The following is a 12,046-nucleotide window of genomic DNA, read 5'->3' as shown; positions in this document are numbered from 1 at the left end:
ATTGTAAAATTGCTCAAATCATAAAGCAAATAGAGAATAAGTAGCTCACAAGTGGTAAAAGATGTTATAAAGAAAAAGAGCCAACTAAAAATAGTGTTCAGTTTTGAATTTAAAAATGTCAGCAGTGTTACCCACATCCAATGTGCAAAATAAGAGAAAGATACGAAAAGATACCTCTTTATATTCACTTGGTCACTGAAGGCTCTCTCTTTAGTTTTGCACAGTTGATTTACATTGTCAATGTTGACAGCACATTTTAAGATAAGTCTTATTGTCCCCTGAGGGAAATTTTTTGTGGACACACAGCACTTCTGTACATTTAAATATAATGCACACACACCCCAAAAAATGCACATCACCCTATTGCACATGTATAACACATAACAACATATAACATTTATAACACATTACAAAACATATTGCACACAAGTGGATGGTAAAGGTAAAAATTGTGTTTATCTTTGCCATTTGCATTGACGGCTTTAATGGATAGTGGAACAAAGGAATGTTTGTATCTGTTTAACTTACATTTGGGAACCCTAAAACGTTTGCCAGAAGGAAGAATTTGGTATTCAGAACTGAGGATGTGGGAAGGATCTGATATAATTTTTTCTGCCTGTTTGATTATGCTTTTTCAAAGATTGGCTGGAGGGAGGGATGCTGTTTCACTCCCATGAGCTTCGAAGCTGTCTGGATGAGGCGGGTAATCTGCAATCTCAATTGAACTGATAAATTACCAAACCACACTGAAGTACCATATCTGATAATGATCTCAATTACAGTATGGAAAAAGAGTATCATTATTTCCTGTTGAACCTCAAACACTCTTAATCTTCGCAAGAAATATAAGTGCTGCTGACCTTTGGAGCAAACACTCTCAACTTGAGTAGTCCAGCACAGGTTACTGTCTATGTGTACAACTAAGTACTTATATGAATCAACCTGAGTGATAGGTAGTGGATTACTACATGTGAGTGATTGTCAACTGCTCTGGGATCAAAAATGATTTATTTTGTTTTATGAACAAAATTAGGCTATTGTTGTCGCACCATTGCACAAACCTTTGGATTTCTGACATGTACACAGATGAACTGCTTCCTCTATGCATTAAGCCAAGCACAGCTGTATCATCTGAGAATTTGAAAATGATGTTGCTTTGACTAGTGCTTGTGCAATCATTTGTATAAAGTGTGAACAGAACTGGAGAGCCCATACAGCCCTGAGGGGCACCTGTGCGAATAGATCGTGACTCAGAAAGAATTTTGTTGACATACTATGTACGATTTGTTAAAAATGAATGGTACCATCTTATAATGTTCTGGTTAACAGACATTTGCTTCAACTTGCTTATCAATAGATGGGGCTGCAGCATATTAAATGCAGAGCTGAAGTCCACAAACAGCATCCTAGCATAGGCATTGGGATCCTCTAAGAACCAGTTAATTAATAATAATAATGTTAATTGAATTATCGGTGCCCCGCCGGTGTTTATATGCAAACTGATATGGGTCCAGTACAGTGTTCACTTCTGAGCACAGCACAGATACCATGATTCTCTCAAAACATTTCATAACAACAGATGTCAGTGCTACCGGTCTGTAGTTATTATTATCCGAGGAACAAGGCTTTTTGGTTACTGTGATGATTATTTCTTTTTTCCACAGCGCTGGAACAGAGTGAGAGTCAAGAGACTTCTGAAAAATAGGGCACCATGCTGGTGTTAATTCCTCTGTGCAAGTTTTTAAACGAGAGGCAGATCAGGACCTGTTGCCTTTTTCACACATCTGTGCTTGAAAGATTGTGTGGTCATCTGCGGACTTATTACAAGCCTACCAGTACTACTGTCGACTGTGATAGTATCTAATACACTATCGCCTGCACCAGAGATGTTTTTTAACTGAAATTTAGTCAGTGAGTAATCAAAATTCAAAAAGCTGTCTCCATTTCCCCATATTTGTTTAAGGCAAGTTTACTGTGGGGGCTAAAGGCACAGACTTATGGTTGTAAATGCTGATTTACTTTCTATTGTTCTATGAGATTAGTAAAGTAGAAAGATTGTTTTTGGAGGGTTTTGGAATCCTGATATCTGTCCAGAGTGTTCTGAAAGTTCTCAGTCCATATTGTGTAGAGGATTGCCAATACAATAAAAACCTCCCTCAAAATATCCATTAATACTGGTATGTATACCCAAACATACATCCAAAATTTTTTATAGAAAAGACCGTAGACCTCAGATCCTAGACAAACCGACAGAATATTTGGTTCACATGTCTGATTTCTTCAGTAGATCAGCATCACCACTCCTGTACACATGGCTGTATAACTCATGTCAGGTGAAAAGCAGCTCTGCCTTTCTAAGAGCCTGGCAGCCACTCAAGTATGAAATTGTCTGCAGGATCCTTTTTTTTCCCAAGGAAAAAAGGAAAACATCTTCCAACCAGAGTGCTGTCTGAGCTTGTGTCTGCATACTTTTAGATCCCTTTTATTTTATCTTTAATTTTTTGACAGAAACGATTTATGCTTGACCCTACTCTGATACTTTAAAAATAACAATTCAATATAAATGAAAAAATCAGGCAACTGTAAATGTACTGTTTTATGATCCTTTATTAACCATGTCATTCAGCCCTCCGCTCGGCAGTCCAGAGCCCTCACCACAGCTCCCCAGCATAGCCCACAGTGACCATGGTGAAAACAGTGACCGCAGTGTGATTTCCAATTCCAATTATGCATCCGAAAGACATATTAAAAATCCTGTTGCAGTTGCAAACATCCTTCCACTATATCACTGGGTAACACATGAAAGAGTCATTTTTTTCAGATTTTGCTGTAATCATTGGATCCTCTCCAATGCAAAAACAAGTTCAGGCCATCAAATATTCCTGTCTTTGATGCTAAAATTAAGAATTTTTTTTTAGATTCTCCTCTCTCCTTCCAAATATATTGATACTTACTTGGTGGGGGTAACATGTGGAATTTTCTGACCGTAGCTGAAGTTGTTGCCAAGGCTGGTCTTTCAGAGAGTACTCCAGGTATGTCCGTTTGTGGGGCGCATCCAACCAACCATCTTGGATAGCCAATAATCTTGGAATTTACCTCTGGATTTTTTTTGAAGTGTTGTTGAGTTTTGCTTGAGAACATCTTATCGTTTTGAGAAAATGATTAGATCTCCTGCAAGCATCTGAAGATTTTTCTGGTGCTCTCAAGTGGTTCTTCAGCTCAGATGGACATTTTAGAAACGTCTTGCTTGACTTCCGCATTAGGTGCTACTAATTTGCTAAGGTACCCTTTCTCTTGTTTTTGTTAAAAGTGGACCATATTACTTTGATTAAGGTTAAGAGGCATCTTGCAGTGCAGCTCACAGTGAAATGAGATACTGTCAAGTCTGCGCTCTGGAGATCGCAATCTCTTTTGGTTGTTATTTTAAGGGGTTTCTAATTTTTATTGAATATCTTCAGCTGCAGATGTCTTCATTGGATGGCCTAATGCTGATTCTCCTCCGGTAGTTTTTTTTCTTTTTCAAGACGTTTTGTAATGTTGATTTTTGCTATGCCTATCCTCCCTGCAGTGGTTCTGTTTGAAACTTTCCTCGTCCTCATCTTCACAATTGCTTGGTTTTCCATCCCAGGCAGCTCTCTCGTCTTCATCTGGGTTCATGCCTTCTAACCCAAGATCCAAAATGTACACTCCAAAAGCTGGAACTAAGGCTATACATTCTCTTGGCCCTTTTAGGTTTTCATTATTAATGTATTAATGAAACCTGAGCAATTACAGACACCTGACAGCCATTACTTTTGCTCTTCTGAAATGGGGGGATTGAATACAGCAGATGGCATTGTTCTATCATGGCTAAACATGTATGCAAAATGAAACCCAGAAACAAAAGCTGAAATTCTATACTTCATATTTCATTAGTACTGTACACAGCAAAAATGACCAATTTCAATTCACTAAGTATACTTCAATACCTGCGCTTTTTACTGTACATAGAGAGTGTCTAAATATATCTACAGATGAGAGAACAGGAAATCGACATTAATTTCACAATGTCATATTGTCATATTGTAACGTCCCTCATTCTGCAAGTATTGTCCTGAAACATCTGACAAACGAGAATATGAAAGAGTGCAAAATGTTCAAAAGCAGTGTGTTTTAAAACAATACTCTCCCTCAAACCACAAAGCTATTTTTTTTTACTCAACATTGTTGTTATGTTTTAATTGCTGGGTCACACTCATGTAGACTTGATCTCCCCTTCACTGAACACATTTTTTATGTTGGGAAAGACAGGTTGTTTACAACAGATTTACTGTTTTATACTGAGAAGGATTAAATATGATTTTTTGAGAAGCTGTCTTTACATTAAACAGTAAATTAAATATGTTTGATTTTGGTTTTGACTCAGAATTTGTGATGAAAAGTTGGCTCTATCTCAGGTTTCATAGGATCATGACAGGACCTCTTGGGAAAGTCAGATTGGATGTTCTCCTTATCATTCAACTTCTGCATTTATCACAAAGTTCACCTACTGCAAATATGTTGTTAGCATGTCAGATCTGGATTACATATATTAGCGATCTGCTTGCTTGTAGAGAGTTTTAAATTTACGTGTTGTATATGGAAAAGATTTAACAGGAACTTTAACCTTAAAAATTCCATTGAAAGCACAATAGGCAGTACTGAATGTTGCTTTTCTCAGAAAGCAACATTCATTTGGAGTCTAGAGGTAAAATGCTAAATATACAGCAATATAAAGGGAGAATGATGGGGTGCTTAGAAAAGAGCTGACGGTAACACAGTCTATATGTATTAGGCTTAGATGCATATGGATATAGCCAGCAGCTACCTTTATATCACCCTGCAACTCGCAACTCACAACTCACAACCCACTGAAGCTAAGCAGGTGTGAGCCTGGCCAGTACCTGGATATGAGACCTCACCCTGCAGTCTGTGTAATGGGGAAATTATGCTGTAAAAAAGGTGCTGTCCTTTGAAAGAGATGTAAAACCAAGTTCCTGACTCTCATGAAAAATCTCCTGGTATCCTGGCCAAATTTCTTCCCCAGTCTCCTGATGGACCCTAATAATCCCCCTCTATGAACTGGCTTCATCACTCTGTCCTCCTCCCCACTGATAGCTGGTGTTTGGTGAGTGTAGTGGTGCACTATGGCTGCCGTAGCGTTATCCGGATGGGGCTGCACATTGGCAATGGTAGTGTCTCCATGACCTGTAAAGTGTCCAGAAAAGCACTATATAAGCGTAAGGATATTTCATTTGTCAATGAGTAAGCGTTACTATGGATAACCACCAGGGGATGCTATCCCAGCACTGCCACCCTAATGCAGAAGATGCTTGCTTGTGGCAGCATAGCTCCGAGGGCCTTCGCACATAAAACACTCTGAACTCTGATGTCCTGAAGGTCCTGGAGTGAAAGTTTCCTGGTCTGATTTTTAAAGATATTCAGCAAAATCACGAACAAAGGACTTCTCATAGTAACTAGGTTTATTCATGTGACCTGGTGTTTGCAGCAGTGTGGAGTGGTGGTCAGGACTCCGGATGAACTCCTAGGTGAAGGTTAGATGCTCTGCTGGTATGTGCTTGAGCCAGTTGCTTCACTCAGGTTGATTCAGGCAAATGCCCAGCTGTATCAATGGGTACAAATGGAAGTTATGTAGGATGAAAGTGTCAACCAAATAGATCACTGATGCTGTATGTAAACAGCTGCAGGTTTTTTGTGGGTTGCAAAAAATGTGTTTATATTGACACATCATTCACATCTTCTAGACAATTTGGGAAGCCATTTAAATGAAAAACAAATGCTAGGAGATGAATTTAAAGCCATAGATTTTAAATCAAGGGATGCCAGAATACCACCAATATGACCAAGCTAAATTCCGCAGTGAGCCTACATTTAATCTCACCCTGCATGGAACAGAAAAGTGTGCAAGACCACTGTCAGTCCGTTTCAAATACCGCGCAGTGTAGTGTGTTCACTTTCTATGATGTGCCCAGTGTTCTCCCATGTGACTGAGTGTGAGGAATAACACCTTCTCATTGGCCAGTCCATCAGGACCAATCAGCACACTATATAAAGCAAGATGGAACTGTAAAGACAGAAACCGAGAAGTTCTTTTTTGGTTAAAGCTTTTTTTTGTTGTATAGGCCAGGTATATATAGCTATATACTGGGGAAACACGTTAATGAAATTGGATTCACACCTGGTGAAATTCTGCATAAGTTACTGTTATTTTAGAAAAAACGAAAATAACCTTTTTAGTCCAATCTAATTTTTTATTTATATTGTTAATTTATTATTACTGCAACAGTGCATGTCTCCATGCCCCAGGGAAGTTACATTCAAAAAATGTGAAACTATAATTTATGTACTTGAGTACTTAAAAAATACACAGAGACAAACATAAAAGTGTCTGAATTATTTTATCTTTATTTTTTTAATTTTTTAAAGAATTAGTCAATATGCAAGACCAGATACATATATGCAATGTGTATATTTAATACATAGAGTACTAGTGTCAATTATTATTTTTAATGCTGACAGTATTATCATATTTTAATATTTTGTAATATAAAATGGATTTTTAATAATACAATATTAAAGCTATTACATTTTCTGTAGATGAAGCTCATTATTAGTGTGATCCTTTACACTTCCCTTCCATGTTTGAGTTTTTCTTAAAGAAACAGATGTGAAACAGATGAACAGAAGAAAATGTTTTGGCAAAATTGTAGGGGTGAATCGGTGGCATTTGGACTAAAAGGATCCCAGACATGCGTTTGTTCTGATAAGAATTAAGATCTTTTTCATGGACTGTCCAGGAAGGAATTGTTAAGAAATCTTTTGATCCAAGCATGAGGTTTGACATCTTGCAGATTGCAGAAAGCTCAGTGTCTTAGTGTAAAACAGAAATTCTTTTCTTTTAGTTTGATTTCTTCTCTGCTTTTTCTCAGATTGATTTAACTGATGAATACAGAAGGAAGCTGACGAAGAGGCTGCTGATGACATTGAAGCTGATGGCTTTAACAATGAGCACTTTGGACATTTTCGCAAGCAAAAAAGTTTTAAATGTCTAGGAGAAAAAATGTGTGCTTCAGACATGAAAATAGAAATATTTATTTTCAAAATCACCCTACATTTATTCTGGTTGAATATACAGTATATGAACTAATTAAATTAATTTTCAAACCCACGTTAAAGAAGGCCAGAATGTTCTGTGTCTTTTTCTACTAATCATCACAGAATTAACCTCTGCTTTTCCTGATGAAATGAATGGGTTGTTTGACCGAAACTGTTTTATAGTGTGCTGTTTTTATTTATTTAATAGCTTCCTTCTTCTGTATCCTATTGTTTTATAGCAAATTTGTTTTCTCTTCTGCAGTCTGCTGTTTTCTTGGTGCCATTTACTCTCCATCGGTGTGTTCTACAGGTTCAGCGAGATGTCCCACTCTGACAACTAAAAAATATCACCCCACGGTTTTAATTTATTATTATTTAATTATTATTATTAGACTATGAAATAAAAAATAGAGAAAAAAGAAACTAATAAAAATTAGTAAGTGCAAATGTAAAAACAAACTGAGGTACAGGCACGGGTGTGATTGAAGTAACTTGGAGGGATGCCTGGTGACAGATGGTCTCACATGCAAGTTGATGTGAAACCATTCAGAGTCTTACATGTCAGAGGCAGCATTCTGAATTTGGTGCAGGTCTCCACCGCTTGTCTCTGCAAAAGGGCTAAGATTGGTGTTATATGGTTTTGGTGTAATTTCAGGTTGATACTTTCTGAACGCATTCAACTCGGCAAGGAAATTTTGTTTTTAAACACAAATGTACGGTGCTGCAGCAGTTTCAGAAAATACAAAAGCCTGTATTCTGTGCATCTACCTGGTAAAGCAGCTGGCACAGCATTGAAATCTGATCTACTGTACTTAGGAAAAATATGACCCATTGGCAGAGTATAAGTAACAAATATAACTGGCCTCAGGACTGATCCTAGAAGAACACCTGATAACACCAGATTTTCAGGATGCACAGTGTCCAGTTTTTAAAAACTGCTCCCTTTCAGTTCCTAGAAATGGAAATTAGGATAGTCCAGTCCAGTTAGCCTAGCTGCATTTGTAACTGCGGGATGTTGTAGCGTGGCTTCCAACTGTGGTCTCACAGATGTCCTCGAACATCCTATGGGACCCAGCCAGCATCAGTTGGTAAAGCACTGAACCAGACAGGGGTAGCAGTGAACCACATCTGATAAGACATTCCACAACAGCCCACACACATTCAGTGGAGTTTAGGTCTAGGGACTGCACATGCCAAAATATACACGCCTGCGTGCCCTTTGTGATGGACTTACATCCTGCCCAAGATGCCTTTCAGTCATGCACCCTGATCTTCCAGATCGGACCCCAGGCTACCACAATGCCAATTCCAGTTTTTGGATGACGATAAAATGTCTAGTTCAATGATATTTTGACTCATTTTATTATTTCAGTTTGTTGGATTTCGTACAAAGAAAACTAACTTTTTTGTTCTTCGGCTAAGTGCTTTGGTGGGGCATTTCCTTATGCCTTTATCTTTGCTGTTTTTATTTAAACTTTTACTTTAAATAAATCTTTGTGCAACTAGCATGCATTTGGTTCAATGTCTGGATTTGAATGTTTGCATATATTTATTAAGCATATTTAGATGTGTTAAAATTGAATTAAAATATCATGTAGTGATGTCAAATACTTTCTAGTAGTTTACATCTGAAGTGTTTTGTATTTTTTTGTTTATTTCTACTCTCATGTAGAAGATAGATTAGTTATGAGGAATCATGAATGTATGTTTGTTTTTATTTGCATTTTGTGTATCAGACTTTGGATTTATGCTGTTTGGAATGTAAGTAAGAGTATATATTATATACATTACATTACAAAAGAGTCATAGCTCTTTATATGCTGTTTTGTACTTAAATACTTAAAAACTCACTGTATTCGTTTTTTAAAATAATTTCACACTTTATTCTGGTAAAAAGTAAAGTGGTCAATTAAAAGGCATTGTATTGTAGTCATTTAAATATCATCTTAATTTCTTTGTATTGATATCCTGTGCCACGCCAGCGGTCAGTTTTAAAGCTTAAGAAATCTAATGTGTGAAGCCTGAGTTCAGCTGGCTCACAACAGTGTCTGCCTCACCCTCAGAGCACAGCACACAGCACTTCAACTCTCCATCTCATTCACTAAACGCAGTTAAGAGTTGAAGAAAAACAATATTGCCATTATGATCTGACAGATGACAAACATTTATTGCATAGTTTTTATATATTCAGTGCAAGAGTTCATGGAGAGAAGGGTGTCCAAACATTGTGTATGGTATTTTGGGAGTAACGTCACAAGTTCTGGGCTGTGTTCAGAATATCTGTGTACCCCGTGAGTAATAATAGATAACATGAAGGGCTTCAGACACTTGGAGCTCCCCTTTAAGAGAAGTGCTCAAATTTTAATCCCAGTGGCAGGTTTGGCCACCCGAAGTTCACAGAAGCAGGAAGTGGGTCAGAACAGAAAGACGGTTCAGCCTGTGTTTAACTCACCCTGATAATGTGCAGATATGCAACAAGCTCCAGACTGACCGGCTTCAGACAGTTGAAAATGAAGCCTTAAAAATGTCTGTGTATGTGGGGGTGTTCCATCATCCCTTTCGTGATCAGGAATGAATGAAAACGAGGATTATTGGAAAGTCCACCAATGTGGGATCAGAAAGATATTAAAGATGTTTAGACATGTGGTTTACATCCTACTAAGCACCTTACTGTATGAAAGTAGCATGTTTTTTTTTGTTTCCTTGGATGATGGATGTTAAAAAAATATACTACACTAAAGCTGTAGATGCCTTAATAAACTGACTAACACACCTGGGAAGAGATGTTTGGGGTAAGCCATATGCTTTACTCTTTTTAATTTGTAACACAGAATATTTACAGTTTTTCTAAATAGAAATTTGCATTGTATTTCTTCAAAATAAACTGCTGGTTCTGCTGTGTGAAGTACAACAACTGTGGTCATCTTGTCCGCAGGCTGGTGTCTGTTGACGTCTCACTACATGTGCATTGCATTGCCTTCAATAGGCTTCCTGAGTTAAGAGTCTCAATGCACTGTCTCCAAACTTGTTGACTTGTTCATTTGTGTGCAGGATGTTGTAGCATTTCCTATTTCACCTACTAGCTTTGTTCCCTTTTCACACATTTTTGATTGCGAAGGTCTGACGACATTCGTAGAGGGCTGGTCTCAAAGTGACTATCAGGATTCCCCCTGTATTCCTCGCCTCCCTCCTTTAACCAAGATGCTCTTAGGTGTTCTCTTTTGCCTTTAGGTAACAGGGCTCATCCGAACTGTGAATTCTGTTCACTTCTGCTCTTGTACCCGTTTGTGTGAAAGATGCCTGTGTTTTTATTAAATCAAGCAAACAGTTGTTTTTCTCTTAGTCCCATTGTCACAGAGAGTGAAGGGGAAGTTAACACACATACTTCAACACTGCTGTTTTGGCCATGTTGGTCTTAGACCTCTGACACCTGCACACCTCGGTTTGAGTGCAGCCCCGCCACTTCAAATAGTCTGTACTGAAATATTTTTATATCACTATAGATAAAAAGCACTCTAGTAAAATGTGAAAATCATAGCAGTAGTATATCATACTAAACAGTAGAAAGAAAGTAAATAGCACTGTTCTGATTATTCAGGTGTCAAATTATATTTTTACACAATTAATGTTGTGTCACTGTTTTTAAATGATATAAGTATATATTCCTTTGTAAAGGAAGTGAATGCCACTGATTTTGCAATTGAAAGCATGCAGTGCCACGGTCATGACCTACCACAATGTTCAGTTGAAAGCAGCGCAGTAGTTTTTCACCTGGGAAGGGAATAGCTGACGTGTCTCAATTGTCCTCAATGCTTTGTGATGTTGAGAAGTGCTGCATATGCGCACACTTCCTCCCAAAGTACAGTGTGGGCTGGTTACAGTTATGCACATGCACATCTGACTGGAAATGTGGGGCATCTAGAAAAAAAGCCTTTGGAGGAAATTACTGGGCTTCTACATCCCTGCTAGTTCTGAAAAACCCTGGAAGCTTGATGAGAAACATTCTGAACCATCATGTACTGTAAATGCTCAGGTCAACTGTGTAAAAGATGTAGAACATGATACTCTTTCATGGTACAGTACCTTCCCATCCTGTGTTTTAGTTTCCTTTGCAGTCGGGTATGTGCAGAACATCTCCTGATTGAACAGGGACTTTATGTCTTTGTTCAGCTATTCGTTGGCCTGTTGAATGGGGTTGCCTGAATCTTGTCTGATCATTCTTAAAAAATCTGAAAGCAGAAAACATTTTTAAATAGCAATTATAGAGGCCGTAAGAAAAGTGAAAACTCGTCTTAGTCAAACTCATTTCTATGTGTGAATTTCACACCTTACCCATTTTAACTGATGTGTATTCAGCCACTCTGACTTACACATAAAGGATAAGCAACGGGGTTTTTTAAGAATGTCTGAACATATCCATCCATTTTCTGGCTACTTTATCCCATAGAGGGTCATGGGGGATCCGGAGCCTACCCTGGCAAGCTCATCTGAAAATATCTAAAAATATTGTTACAGCTATAGGTGATCAGGAAGTGTCTCTTAAAGTTTGTGACACCTGGTAGAATAAACACTTCTAGCTTCAAAGCAGAGGGGATGTTTGCTGAGATGTGTCAAAAAACAATTGTAAGGGTTACCTTGGCATACCTACATGATTTAGCCGTGGGTTCATGATTGTCAATGAGCAGTACAGAAACACACCATATAACATCACATTAACACCACACAGAGAGAAGAGACAACCAGAAGGAAAAGGGAAGAAAAAAAGGACAAGAACAGAGAAGATTAAAGAAGAAGAGAGAGGAGAGAAAGAAGATCAGACCACAAGAGAGGAGTTAGAACTTGAAGCTTGCACCAGGCAAGAGCCCCTTCATGATCATTCAACATCTTACTGGAGCATGTAAGTACGTGTATG

The 12,046-nt window shown here is 38.0% G+C and overlaps 1 protein-coding gene across 1 annotated transcript in view; it reads left to right on the top strand.

The window, feature by feature from the left end:
- LOC148836130 (OX-2 membrane glycoprotein) overlaps positions 1 to 9,049 on the top strand; it is a 40,151-nt gene extending 31,102 nt beyond the window's left edge. Inside the window, exon 7 of the mRNA XM_088914867.1 lies at positions 6,969 to 9,049. Within this exon, the coding sequence (XP_088770993.1) occupies positions 6,969 to 6,973 (5 nt within the window). The 3' untranslated portion in view covers positions 6,974 to 9,049. The remainder of the gene's footprint in view (positions 1 to 6,968) is intronic.
- The last annotated feature ends 2,997 nt before the right edge of the window (positions 9,050 to 12,046 follow it).

The sequence above is a fragment of the Atractosteus spatula genome, chromosome 4 (genome assembly GCF_055471065.1).
Source record: "Atractosteus spatula isolate fAtrSpa1 chromosome 4, fAtrSpa1.hap1, whole genome shotgun sequence".
NCBI lineage: Eukaryota > Metazoa > Chordata > Actinopteri > Semionotiformes > Lepisosteidae > Atractosteus > Atractosteus spatula.
The sequence above is the reverse complement of the archived record's forward strand: the minus strand, read 5'-3'. Positions and strand labels throughout refer to the sequence as shown.